This window comes from Bubalus bubalis, chromosome 11 (assembly GCF_019923935.1).
Source record: "Bubalus bubalis isolate 160015118507 breed Murrah chromosome 11, NDDB_SH_1, whole genome shotgun sequence".
NCBI lineage: Eukaryota > Metazoa > Chordata > Mammalia > Artiodactyla > Bovidae > Bubalus > Bubalus bubalis.
In genome coordinates, this window is record NC_059167.1 from 37,733,329 (window position 1) to 37,752,118 (window position 18,790).

Here is an 18,790-nt window from a genome sequence, read left to right on the forward strand (position 1 = left end):
TTGCCAGACTTTTCCTTGCTGTCCACCTTGAATAACACTTATATCAAAAAAGTGGCCCCTGCAATCTTCCTTCCCATTATTAGTTCACACTCCATGCCCCTTGATTTCTACCTCCTTAGTAGCTTTCACAGGGAGCTCCATTTTTGGTAATCCCTGAGACAAACAGAGAATTCTGCTCACCTGGTATTTGACAGGAATAATTCATTACATTTCATCTTGCTGGCCTCAAATGGCATTTTTAAGTGCGTTTTAAAATACTTCTACACATTCCTACTCACACAAACCTTCCCTTATGTTCTTCTATCCCCCAACCTCTCTATAGTTCAAACTCAGTGGTTATATTTGCTACGAACCTTTTAAGACTGTAAAGCACAGTTTAAGTGGGCTCAGAGAAAAAGCTGAAGTCAACCTGCGGACTACCAAGCCGGAGGGCTGCGTTTGACGGCAGATCTGTGAGGTATCATTTGGTCTAAACCTAAGCCCAGTGCTTGGTACCTTATTTGGATATTGCTGCTTTCAATGCTTGAGCTGTTCTTCCAAACACTGGAGTTCTCGGCTACTTTTCAGTATGATGTAAGTACCACAAGTATTGCATTGTCTTAGAGGTTCTAGTGGGGCATTTCAGATGAGATTCCACATCTGAACACACTGGGAAACGTTAGGTGGAAGTAAACATTTAAGAAATGTATTTGAAGGTCTCACTCAATAATCAAGAAAAAAAAAATCCCCAGTTTCAGAGATTCAAGTCTGACTCCTCTTTAATCTTCAAAGCAAGCAACAGCTTGAAACACTCAAAAAGAGGGCCTACAGGGACCAGCTGCACCCAACTCAGCCTAACTATTCCTCTAATAGTTCTTTTAGGGGGTCACTGTCTACCCTGTGCTTCCAGTTGGCTTGAACACCAACTGCTGATTATCTGAAGCTAGTAAAGTCGCTTGTAAAGCTATAATTAAGCTGTTTCAGTGCTAAGAAACGGGACTGATATTTGCAATATTAACACCCTGCTCCCAGCTCCCCATCCTAATGCAGGAAACATTCACTGAAGTCAGCAGCAGTCAGAGGAGTAGGCATTGTGGTGGGAGGCTGTTCAGAAAGTAACTCACTGGAGAGTTCGAAAAAGAGAACTAGAATGTGGAAACTGAGCATTCAAAGAGTTTCTGAGACACAACAGTTGGCTTAGACAAATTTGCCTGAAGGAAAGGGAATATTCAGAAAGGACGTGGATATTTTTGGTTCTACAAAGGCATGTTTAAGAAGTCATAGTCATTCAGAGCTTGCTGGAGCACTTGCACAATTTGTTGAGGTACAATTCTCAGCCTCATTCCTGGCTCAATTTTAAGTCTCTAATCCTCCACGTCCCACCTTTTTTCCTTGTTGTTTTGTGCCCTTTATAATGTATGCTATCTCATGGTTTGCGCATCATTATATATTGCCATAAATCTTCGGAGGATAAGGTGTAGAAATAAGCACATACATTTCCAAGCCAGGATTTCCCCCCAGAATGAAATATCTCCATGGGGCAGACATAGTGTTTCCTAGCCTTTTGAGTTGATTTGCTCCTAGCATGTCTTTCATTTTCTTTGTGCCAAGGTATTTGTAAATTTGTGGGCAAGACAAAGAACTTGAGGTCTCTGCTCTCAAAGAACTCATATCTTATTTGGGGATATTTAAAAACACAAAAGGAAACCCCTGAAGATCCTGTCCAGGTGTCCAGCAGCTGCTCTATCAGTTGTGTCTATCACTGTGAAGGTAATCGCATGCCCAGAGAAACTGAGATGCTGGATGTAATTAAAGGTGGTGACAGACAAGTCCTGAATGCAAAGCTTCGGAATTTTTAGAAAATAAAAAATAGAGAGGCAAAAAAACCTCCCTTGATTTTAACACCCAGAGAGCTTGTTAACATTTTGGTGTATTTCCTTTCGCTCTTTTTTCTCTTAATAATTAGAACTAGATACGCTTGTGATTTTTTACAGTTGCATGTACAGTTCTGTACAGTTTTTTTTTACCCTAACAAGTTACTCTCTATTTTATTAAAAACATTTTCCTATTATACTTGCAACACCCAATTTACATAAACATCGCCTCCTCTCTGTACGTTCATACTGCTTCCAAGTGAACTATTTAGAACCTCCATGAGAAGAAATGATTGGAGAGTGGAGAGCCTACAGACTCCGAGGCATCAATTTCTCCATGATGACTAGCTGAAAATGCTGTAGTGGTTTTCCCTATTTTTGGTGCCAAACCTCTGGGATCTGACTAAACTTCGCTGCTTTTCTTTTACTCCTTTATGGGTCCCACCCCTTTCTTGAGGCCTCTAACCTCGTTTCCCAATAGTGTTGCTGAACACAGGATTATTTGCCTAGGGTGGGGGTGGGGGTGTCCTCTTTGAAGAGTCTGACACAGTTCAAGAAGACTTGGAGGCTTTTAAAACCGGGGGTCTTTTATGGGATCTGGGATATCTTATCTGCGTCTTCCTGACCTAAATTCGTCGAGCCCTGTATTTGCCAGCGAGGCAGTTTTCCAGTAGCCGTTTTTGACTGGAGCCCTCTCGGTTGAGTGCGATAGTAAAAGGGGGAAGTGGAAGTGAAGTGGGAAGCTGGAGGACCGTTCTCCATCACTGGTCAGTCTCAACAGGTAACATTCTTTAGTTCCTCCCGTACCTGCTGGCACCGGTTCAGAGCTATTAAAATTCCTTCAAGGTGTGGCTGAGGGTGGGGTAGAGGGATGTCCAGCCATCTAAATAACTTAGTAGACTGGGATTGCTAAAATGCAAATAAAAATACACAAATACGTACACAGAGTCGAAAAGGCTGGAGAAAAGAGTTTCCGAAAAAATCTCACTGCCCTGATCCTCGCCCCCGCCCCGCGCCCCCCAACTACAGCATCGTGGACCTAAATGACTCACTTTTGGTTGCAGCTTCCGAATGGGTTAAGAGCGCAAGTAAACTCTTGGGAGTCCGGTAGGAGTTGCTGATTATGCCGGACATTGCTTGCAAAGCAATTTTGCGGTTCACCTCTCTCCGCTTTTTCTCATTCTTTTGTTGGAGGTTCGCGGAGTTGGCTTGGGCATTTACTTTTTTAAAAAGTTTTTACGTTCCCCAATCCCCTGTCTCCAGCTCCCGGAGTGCGGCACTTCTCACCGCCCCGAGACTTTTGGGCTCGCTCCAGCCGTGGGGAGGGGGCGGGGGGACTTTGTTCCCCGAAAACGACCTTGCCCTGGGAATTTCCTGTGGCCATTTCTCACGGACGAGCCCTCTCCTCCGGCTGGAAGCACCGACACCCACCGCTGCATGCCCTCCCGGAGCCAGAGACGAGAGCATGGAAAGGAGCGCCCGGCTCCCTCCCGCACCCGGGTGGGAGGCAGCCGCGCTCCCCGGGCTCCCCCTCCTCAGGTCCCGCCGCCGAGAGCCCGGATGTTGGATTCAATCCCTACGCCGGGTCCTTCATTTCCATAAAAGGGCAGCGACTCGGCGGGGCCGAGATTGCTGCCGCCGCGGGCGCCCCCGCCTCCCCCGCACGGCTCGCCTCCCCGCCGCGCGCCACCCCTCGCCAGCCCGGGAGTTCGCGCGGCCTCGGCCCCGAGAGCGGCGGCGGGGGGACGGCGGGGGAGGGGCGAGGCGGCCGGACCCGCGGAGGACGGCTCGGCGGGGCGGGGAGGAGGGAGCTGGTCTCGGACTGAGGGGGCGGGGAGAGAGGGGTGGAGCGCGGAGGGAGAGGCGAGGGGCAGCGACGGCCGGACTCCATTAGTCGCTCGGCCAGGACGCCGCGTTTCCCCGGCAGAGGAGGGGACCCGACACCACCGCCGCTGCTGGGCGATCCCCCGCTCCGCGCCTGTTGCTGCTCCAGTCCGGGCAGGGAGCGCAAGAAGCGCTCGGTGAGGGGCTGGACCCGGCAGGGACTGAGGGGGAGCGCGGGCGGGGAGGGGGAGCGCGGGCGGGGAGGAGGACCGTGGAGCCCGCGGACGGCCTCTCCCGGGCCTGGGTGCGGCCGGCAGGCGGGCAGGTGAAGCCCGCCGCGGTCCGCTAGGCGAGGGCCGCTAGGCTGGGGTCGCGCGGGGCGGGCGGCGCCGTGTCCGCCGAGGGCCGCCGCGGGGCGGGAGCCGGGTGACCGCGGGAAGGGGCGCGGGGCGTAGAGTCCTGCCGGGAGCTGGCCTCGCCGCCGGCTCTCCAGAATTCGTGCGGAAACCCTCGCGTCCTCTCACCCGCGGCTGACTCGGCGAGTTCGGTGGGATTTGCTTTCCTTTGGGGGAGTGACGCTGACGAGAGCCATTTCCTCCGTGCTCGCAGGAAGGAGCCATGGCTCTGGACGGGATAAGGATGCCAGATGGCTGCTATGCGGATGGGACGTGGGAACTGAGTGTTCATGTGACGGACCTGAACCGCGATGTCACCCTGAGAGTGACTGGGGAGGTGCACATTGGAGGGGTGATGCTCAAATTGGTGGAAAAACTCGGTGAGTAGCATCCCGGCCGCGTCAAAGTAACGACTTCTCAGGCTGGGCGCGCGGGTGGGGAGGGGGGGACTTTAAGGCGGGAGGAGGGGTGGGTTTTGGAAGTCTTGCTTGGCATCCCGCAAATGCTATTTTCCCCCCTAGTGTAAGATTCCTTAATATTTAAACAAATAGGATTTCCCCCTTTGCCTCTTTTTTGTATAGTAACTCTTTGAAATTTTAATAATTTGGTGACTTCAGTCTCCTAACTAGTACTCTTATTTGCGTAGGAAATAGAAAAAACTTAATTCTTAAAGTAAGTGAGAAGAGTGCGCAAGTGAAGGTTGAGAGGGTTATATTACAGGGTTTGTGGTTATCAGTTCCTTACCTTCAGTGTACCTGAGTGTTGGTGACGTTTGACATTGAGGATGATGCAAAATCTATATAAAATTAAATTCTGTTGAAAAATGTTCAACCTCTGGCGTTAATATGAAAGTTTTGTAGCTATGCTACTACGTGATGGAGTATATTAAAATGTTCCAGTCATCCACTATTAGAAGGGGTGGGGCAATATTTGACTGTCTATAATAGTCCGTGCTTTTATTTCGAGCGTTGGATTTATGTAAATAACAAGCTAGTGAAAGAATTTTGTTTTAAAAAACAGATAGTATTGACTGGAGATTGGCAATATTTGATTAGGTACAAATATATTGATTTAATACTGTTAAGTTGATTAATTTTAATACTGACTCAGTCATACTAGCATATCCAACAATGTGAAGTGTAAGAAAATTTTCAGTACACATTTGTGATGGATGAAACCATTTTCAGCTGGGACAATCAACTAAAACTATTCAATAGATGCTTTTATTACAAGAGAAATGCTCGGAGGACTGTTCCTGAGTTTTAATGTGTCATTTGTTTGTAGTACAAGTTCTGATAAGTGTGTCGCATTATCTTTTTAGGCTTTGTTTGTGTGTCTTTTTAAAATACAGCATTCCTTCTTCAGGCCACTCTGGAAAAAGTAGAAAAATCGTTATCAGGAAATGTATTTCTTACCAAGGATTAGTGTATACCTTCCATATAAACTTAGCGAAATTGTGCCCCCAGTATAAGACAGCATTCATTTAGGTGGAACTTTTTTGGATCAGTGCAGGGAGTTTAATTATTGAAGGACCATAAAGAAGCTCCTTAGAGGGTAGCCTCCTTAGGAATGCGTTGTTTGTCTCTGAGACATAGTCCAGGAGGGAGCCCGCCTGCTTTGTAGCCCTTTCAAAAGGAGATTCTGCTGTGTGTTTACCTACATAACTGTTAGTTATCATTGTTCTTATCTGATTTGACTAAGTCAGTCACTGCGCAAAATATTTGAGTCTTTTTTTGTCCAGCACTAGTAAGGGATTGTTTAAGGAAGAAAATATCAAATATAATTGTTTGTATTTCCTTTGTTTTCAAAGGGAGTAAGCATTTGCTTCAGAGATTGCTTTGTATATGACAAATGGGCCTTATTAATACACTGGTTTCAAAAAGAGATATTATTGTGAAAAAGGAGCTGTTGAAGGTGACTGAGACAACTTGTAGTTCTTGAAAGCCAGGCTTTATCTAATGAATAAATAATGACTATGTTGCATTGATTGGAGCTGTTTATTATAGAATCACAGGCATAAATAGAAATACAGAATAAACTATTTGCAGACAGAACTGATGTTAATTTGCAGTGACTATAATGTTAATCTTTTAATGTTGATATATTTTAAATTTTTTTATGCAGTGAAAAGAAACGCAGTAAGGTAGGAAATGTGTACATAAAAGCCTTACATCTTTCTTGAACTGAACAATATTGATCCTCTTAGATTTTGATTTTCAAGTAGAAAATGTTGTTTGGCGTAATTCTGACTTTCCCCTTTGGTAAAAGTAGGGCTTAATGAATTTTTGCTCCTGGTTTTAGGATTAGATATTTTGAATGGCAAGCTATTTTGTTATCTATTGGCAAATAAATAGAGGAGAAATTCTGGACAGCATTTTGACTTAGAAATCAGGCTCGTCAGATTAGAAAAGAACTTTTTAGTTCTTCAGAGTTGCCTAAAACTGGAATGGCCTACCTTCTGAAGCCCTAAGTTGTGTTACTGAAGGTATTGGGCAGACTGGATAGTTACATGTCAACAGCTGAAGTGGATCAAAGAAGCTTGCAGAGTTTAGATGAAAAGAGGTGGAGGTCATGGCACAGATCAGATGGTACAGGATCTCATGTCTGAGGGGGTTGTAGAGCAGGGATGGACAATTAGCAGAACCAGGCTGCTCTGCACTCAGAGAAGTTATGGTACCGAAGAGCAACCTTCACCTGTTTTCAAACTTTACATGCCTGTTTGATACCCTTTTTATTTTCATCATAGTGTGTATGAATGAATACCAGAGCATTATGTTTTAAGGCTGTCTTGCATATAATCAGTGATAACAGTTATTTCTCTGGGATTGGTAGATTTTATGATGACTCCTTCCTTCAACATTGTGTTAAAATTTTGTGTGTATGTGCACACATGAAATTGTTTTCAACAAAAAGTACAAAAAGTTTTAAAAAATTCTATTTTCTGCAAAGTCTTAGCTTTCATTAGGTTTTCGAAGAGGTCTATGATCAAACAATGATTTGGCCCTTGAAAGTCAGCCTTATTTTGAAGATACAGTGTTCATCTCAGACTCAGGCACTTTAATGAAGCAAGCTAAAAAAGTAAATAATGCTTCCAGCAACATCTTTATATTTAGAATTTTATAAAGAACTTGTGTGCTTCAGGTAAGATCATTCAACCATGATTCTTAGATTTATGACTTTAATTGAAAGATCTACATGATCCCTTTTAAATTTTAGTACACAAGACATTTGTTATTCTGCACAGATCTTGAAAATAGAGTGTACACCATGAAAAAGTGGGCTTTAGGGAATTAAATCCTGATGTCACAGAAACTTCTTCAATCTGTGATTTTAGGTTGATACTAGACAAGTAATGTCCATATCAATCTTCCCAATGTTTATACCCCATTCTGAAAATGAAAAGTTATTACACTTGATTTTTTTAATCCAGATTAAAAGCTTTAAATAGAATTTTTTAAAACTTTTTGTACTTTTTGTTGAAAACAATTTTCAAAGCTAATAGATTTTTTTTTTTGAGAAAAGAGTTAAAATATAAAATATCAAAGTTAAGGATTATAAAAATAAGACACCAGAGAATAAAATTATAAAAATAGTTGTGTTTAAAAATAAATGTTGCAGGTAAGGAGGAGTCTCAGTTTTATGGGATTCCCTGATGTTCCTTTGGAGATCACCAAGAAGTATTAAAACTGTTCTACTCTGTAGAATTCAGAGCTTAGTAAGTATTGAGGATTCAAAATGCCAAAAGATGCTTTGTTTCAATGCATAGCAAAAGGCTACTGTTTCTGGATGTAGCCTTTGGAAAGAAGTCATCCTCACTTTATCATGTATCATGTTCTTTCTATAATAATAGAATACATTTATGTTGGAGTTGTGTGTTAGGATTAAGTTAAACTGTGATTTTAGCACATGATGACCCACCCCCCAAAGCTTTTGCTTCAGATTACCTTAAAAATCCCTTAAAGTGATAAGTGATCATGAAGTATGGTTTCCATTCATTCATTCCATCTCATAGAATTATAAAATAGCTAGTTTTTCCTTCAGAAATTCCAAAAATAAATTTCTTTAGTTGGACCACAGATGAAGAAATTGGCTTGCATTCGGGGCTTTGTTACACAAAAATACTTTAAATACTAGGATCTGAGCTTGGCAAGATGCACATAGGGAGAAACGCTTATGTTACTGGACAGCTCCCTTATACTCCTGCTTAGGGCTCCTTGGGGAGGGTGTGCTTATTTAGTGAAATGGTGTCTATGTCGTTGAAATCCTCAGTTTTTTTCCTCTGAGGGCTTATGATTGAATTCATGGAAGTGAAATGTCAGCATGATGCAGCATCAGTGCATTCATAGTGACTATATCAAGATAAAATTTCTGAAAATCTGTTGAAGTGGGGTGGGAGAAGCACTTAATGGTGAAATCATATATATTAGAATAAGTTGAATTTTAGTTAAATATGTACTATCTTAGAGCAAGCTTACTCAGTAATTAGAGTACTCTTAATGATCCATTGGAACTGGACATTGAATTTTATGTTTCTCAGCACATCTGAAGCTCTTTAAAAATAAAGGACACTATGTGAATTTTACTAAATTCACTAATTTTACTAAAATTCACATAGCATGTAATAAAGTTCAAGCTATTCTTTGGATACATTATGGGTTGTTTGCTGCTGTGTTTTATACCCAGTTTTTAAAAAGTCAACAAATACTGTTTGATTCCAAATAGAGTTAACTTATATTTATAGAGGCACTAAAAAGAATGTATCTTTTTTACTCAGTTTGTTAGAAATGATAGTGTTGGAAATGCCTATTAGCTATTAAAAACAGAAAATTTGAAGTTTTGTCTTTTATCTTCAACTCTTTATTTTTTGTAATTTCGAACTTATAAGTTCAAGAATGATAATTGAATACTATAGTCTTCATTTAGATCATCTGTTAGCATTTTTCATTTGATTTCTCTGTGCATATACACACACACTTTTGGGAACCATTTGAGGGAGTTACACACATCATAACCCTTCATCTCTAAGTACTTAAAATATGTGTCACCTAAGAACAAGGACTTTCTCTTTCATATTACATTACAGTTATCAAGTTCAGGAAATTAAACATTGATTTGATACTGTTGTCTAACATGCATCCAGATTCATATTTGGCAGTTGTTCCAGTATTAGCCTTTGTTTTTTCCATCCAAGATCTCATTCTACATTTAGCTGTCAGTAAATTGCCTTCTTTACTTAGTCTCCTTTAATATACACAATGGCTACCAAGTTTAGAACCATAAGAGATTATGTAATATGTGGCTTATTAATATTACATTGAGATATATGTAAAGTAATAGTACCTGTTTCCAGACTTCACAGCCATCCTATGGAATAGTTCCTTAGCATTTGTCTTTTCAAGACATTGTTTTACCTTTTTTTCAACAATAAAATTGTTTATCAGTGTGAATTTCACTTCAGAATGATTGTAGGTTCTTCTTCATACACCTTTATCTTTAAAGCTTAGTTTTCTTCTTAGCTTACTATTGGATAAGGTATACAGTATTTTTATACATCATTGGGTATAGGTTTCCATCGTGTTAGTTGTCTTTAGGCTAGTAGACGCTAATAGATACACAGAATAATAAATAATATTCTGGCTCTGCCATGTATTGGCTTGTGTGATCTTGGACAACTAATCTAATCTTCTGAGTGAGTTTTGACATCTGTAAAATTCCAATTTAAAAAAACTGTCTCTTAGGTCTTGGTGAGAAAAGAGATAATACATGTGAAAATGCATTATATGGACTATTTGTGCTATACAGATAAGAGTGGCCGTTTTCTCAGCGGCATTGAGAGTCCCTGAATATCCTGAAGTGGAGGCAGGGGTCGGGGAGGAACTCCTTTTAAAAGGAGTTCAGATGTAATCTAGACTGTTTAAAAGGTTCCAGCTTTAATTGTGGAGAATTACACCACTCAGAAGGAGTCTAGTTTGGGACTGCTTTGTGCTCTCAACCCCCAGCAGCAAGGAAAATAGCTATCATTCCACCCTTTTGCTCACTTCCAAGCATACGTGCCTCTGTAATGTAGCAAAGAGCTATTTAACTACTGTTTTCATGAGATTTCTGAAATGGAGTGGACCAGTAAGTGGACAATGGTATTCCAGAGATTTGAAAAATTTATAACCATGAAGGCCTCAGTAGTATGTTTTTTATTCAGTTGTAACAAAGGAATGATATACCATTGTGTCTTGGCATGTGAAAACATTGAGCCCATTTAGAAATTAATGGAAATGGTTTAAGAAAAAAGCTAATATATGCAATATTTTTATTTAGATAATTATCTTGCTGAAATAATTTAAAAATTGTGCTGATGCCATAATATATTACAAAATGGTATATTTGCCCAGTGTGAGGTAAACAGATACTCTAAAAAAATATTTTAAGATAAATTTTTGAGATATAATATTTTACACTTGTTTGTGGTTACAAAGTCATATCTACCATAATTCTTTTGTAACAAATTTTTGCATAATTACTGCATTTTTTGCTTGTTAATTTTTCTTAAAATCAGGCTAACTGAGGTATAATTTACATACAATAAAATTCATACTTTTTAGTATACTGTGCTGAGTTATAGCAAATGCATGCAGTCATAAAACAACCACAATCAAGACACAGAACTTTTCCAGCACCCCAAAAACTTGTCTTTGTGTTTCTTTATAATGAGCCCACCCCTTCAACTCCAGCTCCTGAAAAACTACTGGATGTCTTTTCCAGAATGTCATATAAATTGAGCTTTAAGGGTGGTTTCTTTCACTCTGGTGGCTCAGCTGTAAAGAATCCCCCTGCAATGCAGGAGACATGGGTTTGATCCCTGGGTTGGGAAGATCTCTTGGAGAAGAAAATGGCAACTCACTCCAGTATTCTTGCCTGGGAAATTCATGGATTGAGGAGCCTGGCACGGGCTACATACAGGTCATGAGGTCACAAAAGAATTGGACACAGCTTAGTGACTAGTACATTTTAGTAGTGAAAGTGAAGTCGCTCAGTCGTGTCCGACTCTTTGTGACCCCATGGACTGTAGCCTGTCAGGCTCCTCAGTCCATGGAATTTTCCAGGCAAGAGTACTGGAGTGGGTTGCCATTTCCTTCTCCACGGGATCTTCCCAACCCAGGGATCAAACCCGGGTCTCCTGCATTGCGGGCAGACACTTTACTGTCTGAGCCACCAGGGAAGCTCTTTACATTTTAGTAGTACATTTTATTTAAAAATAATTGTTAGCGTAATACATTTTAGATTCATGTGTGTGAGTAGTTGTTTTTATTGTCCAGTTGTAGTTCATTTTATGAGTATGTACCACAGTTTGTCTATCTACCAGTTGTTTCCAGTCTTTTCAGAGTACCACTGTTGTTTCTCATTTGCAGAGATTTTATGAGAATTAACAATTGTTCCAAGTCCTCCAGTACCATTTGGTATTGTCAGGTGTTTTTGGTTTTATTTTTGTTTAATTTTATTCAGTCTAATAAAGTATGTAATGATATCTTACTATGATTGTAAGTCACACTTCCCTAATGGCTATGATGGGAAGCTTTTTACAGGCTTATATGCCATCTGTATATCTTAGTAAACTGTCTTCATATTGTTTGCTTATTTTTTTAATTGTTTTATTTGTTTTCTTGTTGAGTTTTAAGATTACTTAATATATTCCAGATACAGGTACTTTATCAGATAGGTGTTTTGTAGTATTTTCTCCCAGTCTGTGGCTTTTTATTTTCTTAACAGTATCTTTCAAAGAGCAAAATTTTTAAATTTTGAGGAAGTCCAATTTTATCAAGTTTTTTCTGGATTGAACTTTTAAAAAATTGTCTTCCACAAGGGAATTGGCTTAGTCAAAGTTTGAAACTTTTTGCCCTATAAGTTGTATAACTTCTGTTTATTTTTGTATGTTGAAAGGAGAAATATATGAAATATAGTAGTGATAATGTATCAGAAAGGAAATAATTGCATATCAATTTGAAATAATGTAATTACAACTTTTATTTGGTAAAATCTAAGCTATAAAATAATAGGCCAGTGAAAACTAATTTATCATCAATCCATTAGAAAACCTAGATATTTTAGAACTTTAGTCATAAAAATAGATCTGTTGTAATAAAGCATCATTGAATAATTAAAATTTTAGGGTTTAATGTTATAAAAAGAATTAAGTCTGGATTATAATGCTGATCATGCTACTTAATAGCTTTGTGATTTTTAAAAATTTTTTAAGTCAGAGTTTTCATGTTAAGGGTCTCAGTTTCCTTATCTATACAATACAGATAAAGACAGAAGCCTTCATTTATGTTTGTTACCTTACCTTTGTAGTGTTATTGGAAGTCTTTGAAAATTGTTCTTCAAATATAATATCCTCTAAATAGTATCGTTGTGTAGAAAGGGTCATTATTTGAATCCTTCATTCTTTGCTTTTTGTCTGCCTTCCTTCATTGAGACTATTACTCTATTTATTCATAGTGACTCAGAGTTATGTGTAAAATGATGAAAATTTTATTTTCTGATACTTTTTCTCAGTTTCAATAATTCTGCTTTTCAGTGAATTAGTGTTCTTAAGAGAAGATGATAAGCAATAAATGGTTGAAATGGGAAGTTTACATTTAGATTTCCCTTCCTTTCATGATTCAGTCTGCAGACTTGATTATTTATTATTTAGTTATAAAGACCATCCAGTTTCAGTGGGTAGCCCTTATGCAGTGTTGAAGGTAACAGAGCCGGTAACCTTCAGCCCAGAGGAGGTGACATTTGCTTTGGAATCTGTAGTGAATCTTTTCTAGATATTTACCTATCTTATTTTTATATTATGCTGTAACTAAAAGCTACATGACGTATCTTAAAGATCAGCTTTAAAGCATCAGTGTGATGATGGTTTTGATATCTTTTCTTAATGGAGCATTCAAGGTTATGAATAAAACACCAGTGACGTGCTAGCATTATTGATTGCAGATGAAGATGTCTGTTGGATAAGTGCCTCCCAGTTTATTGTTCCTTAATGAGGTTCCTGAATTTCATAACCTTTGAAATTAAAAATAACTTGAAAAATGCAGACAGTTGCTGAATCAGTTTAAGCTTTTATGCGAGGTGTTGATGCAGTCTGTTGCTATGATAGAATGCCCTTGTTGTGGAGCATGGACTGTGGGAAGGCCTCCCGACTGTGTCACAATCCTGATTTTGCAGCCCTGTGGTGTGTGACCTAACCTGTCTGTGCCTCTGGTTGCTCATCTTGAAAATGGAAATAATAACAATGTCTTTATCCTAGGATTATTAGAAGGACTCAGTTAGTTAATATATGTGAAGTATTTTAGAATAGCCTCTGTAAATGGAGCTATGTTGATGAAGTGTAGCTATGTAAAATGTTCCCTTTTACTGAGCTAGAGAAATAATATTTTATAAAAGATTGGGAAGGTGTCATTTATAAAGGTGAGCCAAATAGTACTGATTTATTCTCTACCATATTAGGAATATATTTTAACATTATTGTGCTTACCTTTATCACTATGGGGTTTCCCTAGTGGCTAAGACTTTAAAGAATCTGCCTGTAATGCAGGAGATCTGTGTTCCATCCCTGGGTCAGGAGGATCCCTTGGAGAAGGGTATACTGACTACCCACTTCAGTATTCTTGCCTGGATATGACAAAGATGGTTTAGAAGCAGTAGATTTTATATTCCAATATATACAAAATTACAGATAAACCATCCTTAAATGGAGGCTATTCCAAGTTAGTATTCTGGTTTAAGCAAATGCCTTTTTTAAAAGGTGAACTTTGTCAGTGTTTAAGGACTTAAATCCAAGACGTGGCCACTTAGAGTTATATATGACCTTGGCATATTGTTTTAACCTCTCCTGATTATTAATCTCACTTAACCTTTGTTTACTTCCCTGCTTCTTAGAGTTAATATAAGAACTAAGTATGATGTAAAAAGTATTGGGATGACCAAAAAGTTTGTTCAGGTCTTTTTCATGAGATGGTACGAAAAAACCTGAATGAACCTTTTGGCCACCCACCCCAATATTAACAGAATCTCTGGTAATAAGTAGAATGCCTATATTAAGAGCTCAAAAAAAATGTTACCCTCAGTTATCCTTCAAATACTATGTAAACCTAGTTTTGAATTGTGGGTTGAAGTAGCCTGGTTTATTTTCATTGTATTTATGTAGTGCTTAGCCAAAACCCCTTCTTATTTTCTTGCTTTTGTAAGTTTTGTTTAATGGCTCTGAACTCTGGAATACGTTCCCTGAGCTAAACTGCCTGGGTGGGAATACTGGCTTTACTCCCTATAAGCTTTGTGACCCTGGGTTAAGTTATTTAGCTTTGCGGTGGCTTAGTCTCCTATAAGTAAAATGAGGGTAATAGTATATTTACCTCATATGAGTTGTGAGGATTAAATGAATACATATGTGTAAAGTACACAGTGGTGTATAGAGAGTACTGTTAGGGGGGTGGTGGTGGTTCAGTCAGTTGCTCAGTCTTGTCCAGCTCTTTGTGACCCCGTGGACTGAAGCATGTCAGGCTTCTCTGTCCTTCAGAGTGACTGTGGTTATTTTATTGAGGATCCTAATGGATGGCTAGGATATCTCACTACTAAATATTTTCTCTGATGAATTTGGGGAATAAATGCTTTAAAAGAACTTAGACTAGGAAAGAGAGACTTGAGAACAAAAGGAGACATTCACGTGTAAATATTCCTACCCAAAGATAAGTCTGTACATGCATTTTTTGTTTCGGTAGGTTAGAGAGGCTTATAACATGTGGCATTTGTGAGGATCAAAGAGGTGGTGAACTTGACCCATCAGTAGTAGCAGCAAGCAAGCATTTATGGAGGGCCAAGCCATGAAATTAAAAGACACTTACTCCTTGGAAGAAAAGTTATGACCAACCTAGATAGCATATTCAAAAGCAGAGACATTACTTTGCCAACAAAGGTCCGTCTAGTCAAGGCTATGGTTTTTCCAGTGATCGTGTATGGATGTGAGAGTTAGACTTTGAAGAAAGCTGAGCGCCAAAGAATTGATGCTTTTGAACTGTGGTGTTGGAGAAGACTGGAGAGTCCCTTGGACTGCAAGGAGATCCAACCAGTCCATTCTGAAGGAGATCAGCCCTGGGATTTCTTTGGAAGGAATGATGCTAAAGCTGAAACTCCAGTACTTTGGCCACCTCATGCGAAGAGTTGACTCAGTGGAAAAGACTCTGATGCTGGGAGGGATTGGGGGCAGGAGGAGAAGGGGACAACAGAGGATGAGATGGCTGGATGGCATCACTGACTCGATGGACGTGAGTCTGAGTGAACTCCGAGAGTTGGTGATGGACAGGGAGGCCTGGCGTGCTGCGGTTCATGGGGTCGCAAAGAGTTGGACATGACTGAGCGACTGAACTGAACTGAAGCATTATATTAGGTAATAGGACGTAGTCCCCACATAAAATCTGAACAACTTTCTAGTAACAGTGAAAATGGAAGATTGCTTTGAATTGACAGTCTGAATGTGAAGCACCAAATACGTGGTTCAGGAAGATGGTGGAGATTTAGAAGCATGAGCCTAGACTGACTGACTTTATTTGAAGAGAGCCAGGGTGAAAAGGTTGGAAGAAAGGTATTCTGGATTGAAAATTGTGATGTTTATGATGTATTAGAGACTAAGAGAAGTAGAAAATATGATTATAGAGAGGAAATATATCATTAAGTGAGGAAATGATATTCTATTTTCTTCTGTTATTCCTTCATTCACCTACTTGCTTTAAATGAGAACCTACTAGAGTGCCAGATACCATACTGCGAATGGCAGAGACCAAGAAGTGTACAAAATTAACTTAATCCTTAGACTCATTCGACCTGCAGTCTTAAGGGCAAGACAGTCTTTAAATAAGTAATTGCTGTTATGTGTGAGTGTTATAATAATTAAAATAGTTATCAGAGAGCATATATACTGGGGAACCCAACCTAGTATATGGGGAAGGGTTTCTGGAGGACATTACATTGAAATCGAGGGCTGATGGTGTCTGACTCTTTGCGACTCCATGGACTGTAGCCCACCAGGCTCCTCTGTCCATGGGATTCTCCAGGCAGAAATACTGGAGTGGGTTGCCATTTCCTTCTCCAGGGGATCTTCCTGACCCAGGGATCGAACCCAGGTCTCCCACATTGCAGGCACACGCTTTAACCTCTGAGCCACCAGGGAAGCCCGATGGTGGAGTAGGAAAGAGCCAGATGAGTGAGTGGCAGAAGATCTTAGGAAGGAGGTGTAGGATAAAAGAACAGCAGGTGGGAGAACATGAGAAGTCGAGCATGCAAGCATGGGGATGAGGGAGGGCCGCCATTTGAGGAACTGAGTCTGTGTTGATAGAGGAATGGTCCTGGGGAACCAGGGACTTGACATGCTTAAGAAATAAGCAAATGCTTAAAGTGCATTGTAAACCAAATTTAAAAGATTTAGTATTGTGGTAAGAGCTGTGAGATACCAATAACAGATTTTAAACTGGAAAGAGACATCAGATCTTTACGAATTTGAAGTACATCGTGTTCATATATGTCAGTAACATATGATACAAGCAGTAGTAAGCCTCTGCTGCTGCTGCTAAGTCGCTTCAGTCATGTCCGACTCTGTGCGACCCCATAGACAGCAGCCCACCAGGCTCCCCCGTCCCTGGGATTCTCCAGGCAAGAACACTGGAGTGGGTTGCCATTTCCTTCTCCAATGCATGAAAGTGAAAAGTGAAAGGGAAGTCGCTCAGTCGTGTCCAACCCTCAGCGACCCCATGGACTCTAGCCTTCCCGGCTCCTCCAGCCATGGGATTTTCCAGGCAAGAGTACTGGAGTGGGATGCCATTGCCTTCTCCGAGTAAGCCTCTTAGATTCCAAGAAATATTTTTTTCCGTAGCTTGTGCTCTAGTCCCGTATTAGAATTTGTTTCCGTACTTCTTTTTTGAAGTATAGAATAGCTAGTGCCTTTGACTAACTTCAAAAAACAAATCCAGTTTTAATACTCCATGAGTCAAACACTAACTGATAAATTCAGCCTTGATGTTACTCTTAGAATTTGTCAGATGTTGACATTGCATGGACTCTGAGTCCAGTCTTCTAGGAACTAAGCCAAACTGAACCAAATTTGTAGTAAGCCTTTAGGATTGGATAGAAAGTTACCCACCCTCTGGAAATGAATAATTGACATGCCTTCTATTTGTGTGCACTCTGTAACTGCATGCATGATTTATGTCATCTGATAAAACTTCTTAACTACTTGAATTAGTGTATTTTGTAATAGCAAATACTATTGCTATTTGAAATAGTATTCAATTGGTACTGAAATTGATAAACATTATTTTGTGTTTGTGAGTAACTTCAGAAGGCGATTTGTAAACTTAGTTGATTGTGTTTTGCTTTGATGGGCGAATTCCTGAATTTTCAATCAAGTTAGCTATGTCAAAGAAATGTCAATTAGTCACTTTGTATCAGAAGTTTAGTTTCTAAATGTTTTTAATCACTGGTTGATGCATCTGTTTTAGTCACTCATTGAAATCTTAATGTAAAACAATAATTTTCTTATGCTAAAATTGAATGGAGTACTTTAATTGAAATATTTTGGCAGTTTGAATGATATGTAAACTTTGAAATGGTTTATTGCTTCTACTAACAGATGACAAACATTTTATTAAGAATAGGACATATCAGAATTTTGGAGACCATCAATATTTTGCACAGTTTCAACATACAAGTTTTCGTTATCATGGTTTAGTTAACACCAGTTATCTAACAACATGGTTCATGTTTTAGTTACCACCATACTTTTGTTTAATTGCATAAAATACCAACTTTGCTTCTAACTCTTCAGTCTGCAATTCACTATGTCAGTAACAGAGGAGTACATTTAAGAGTTTTCATGTTACTTGCATATTACAGATATTTATTGGTTTAATTCTGTGTACAAGGCCCTGGGCTTTGCCTTTGAAGTACAAGATAAATAAGACCAAAGACCCTTAATTGAGTGGAGGAAGGGAGTTACATAAAATCAATTATAATTGATTGGGATACATTATTCAGAATGCTAAGATGTACCTAACTGCTTTGGCAAGAGGGTTAGTGAAGACATAGAGATGGTAATATTTGGTTTTTATGTAGGATTTTGTCAGCCTGATGAGAAGAGAAAGAGAAAGGCATACAACCAAGGAGGCAGAAAACATCAAGTTGTTTCACAAACTAGGCCAGAAAGTGAGTTGTAGAACCTGGGGACAACTAAGCGTCGAGGTGCACAGAAGGTTAGGATTTATGTAACCTACTGAGAGGTTATGAAACACTTCAGCAACAGAGGGACTTGGAAAGTTAAGTAGAGAAGTAAAATGATCAAATTTGCATTTTAAAAAGTAACAGATAGTTTTGTAAAAAATGATATTATAGTTCAGACAAGAGATGTTGAGGACTTAAACTAAAGCAATGTAATAAAAGGAAAGAAAGGGACACATTTATCAGCCATTTGAGAGGTAAATTCCATAGTATTTGCATAGAAAGAAAAACAGGGAGAAGTTGTAAGTTCAGCCTTAGAGAAATATATTCAACATTTTTCTTTGAGGGGAGGCTCCAAAATCACTGCCGATGGTGACTGCAGCCATGAAATTAAAAGACGCTTGCTCCTTGAAAGAAAAGTTATGACCAACCTAGACAGCATATTAAAAAGCAGAGATTACTTTGCCAACAAAG

At 39.6% G+C, this 18,790-nt stretch overlaps 1 protein-coding gene across 9 annotated transcripts in view; it reads left to right on the forward strand.

Moving 5' to 3' along the window:
- The first annotated feature begins 461 nt into the window (after positions 1 to 461).
- The window catches only part of FERMT2 (FERM domain containing kindlin 2), a 79,090-nt gene continuing 60,761 nt past the window's right edge, over positions 462 to 18,790 (forward strand). For 2 of the 9 annotated variants that reach the window (XM_044924957.2, XM_044924958.1), the window contains exons 1-2: positions 462 to 573; positions 4,287 to 4,452. In XM_044924957.2, the coding sequence (XP_044780892.1) occupies positions 520 to 573; positions 4,287 to 4,452 (220 nt within the window). In that variant the 5' untranslated portion in view covers positions 462 to 519. Of the gene's footprint in view, positions 574 to 2,422; positions 2,635 to 3,716; positions 3,875 to 4,286; positions 4,453 to 18,790 lie in introns of those variants that run through there. The other 7 variants (XM_044924960.1, XM_044924961.1, XM_044924959.1 and 4 more) reach the window with 6 other exon arrangements.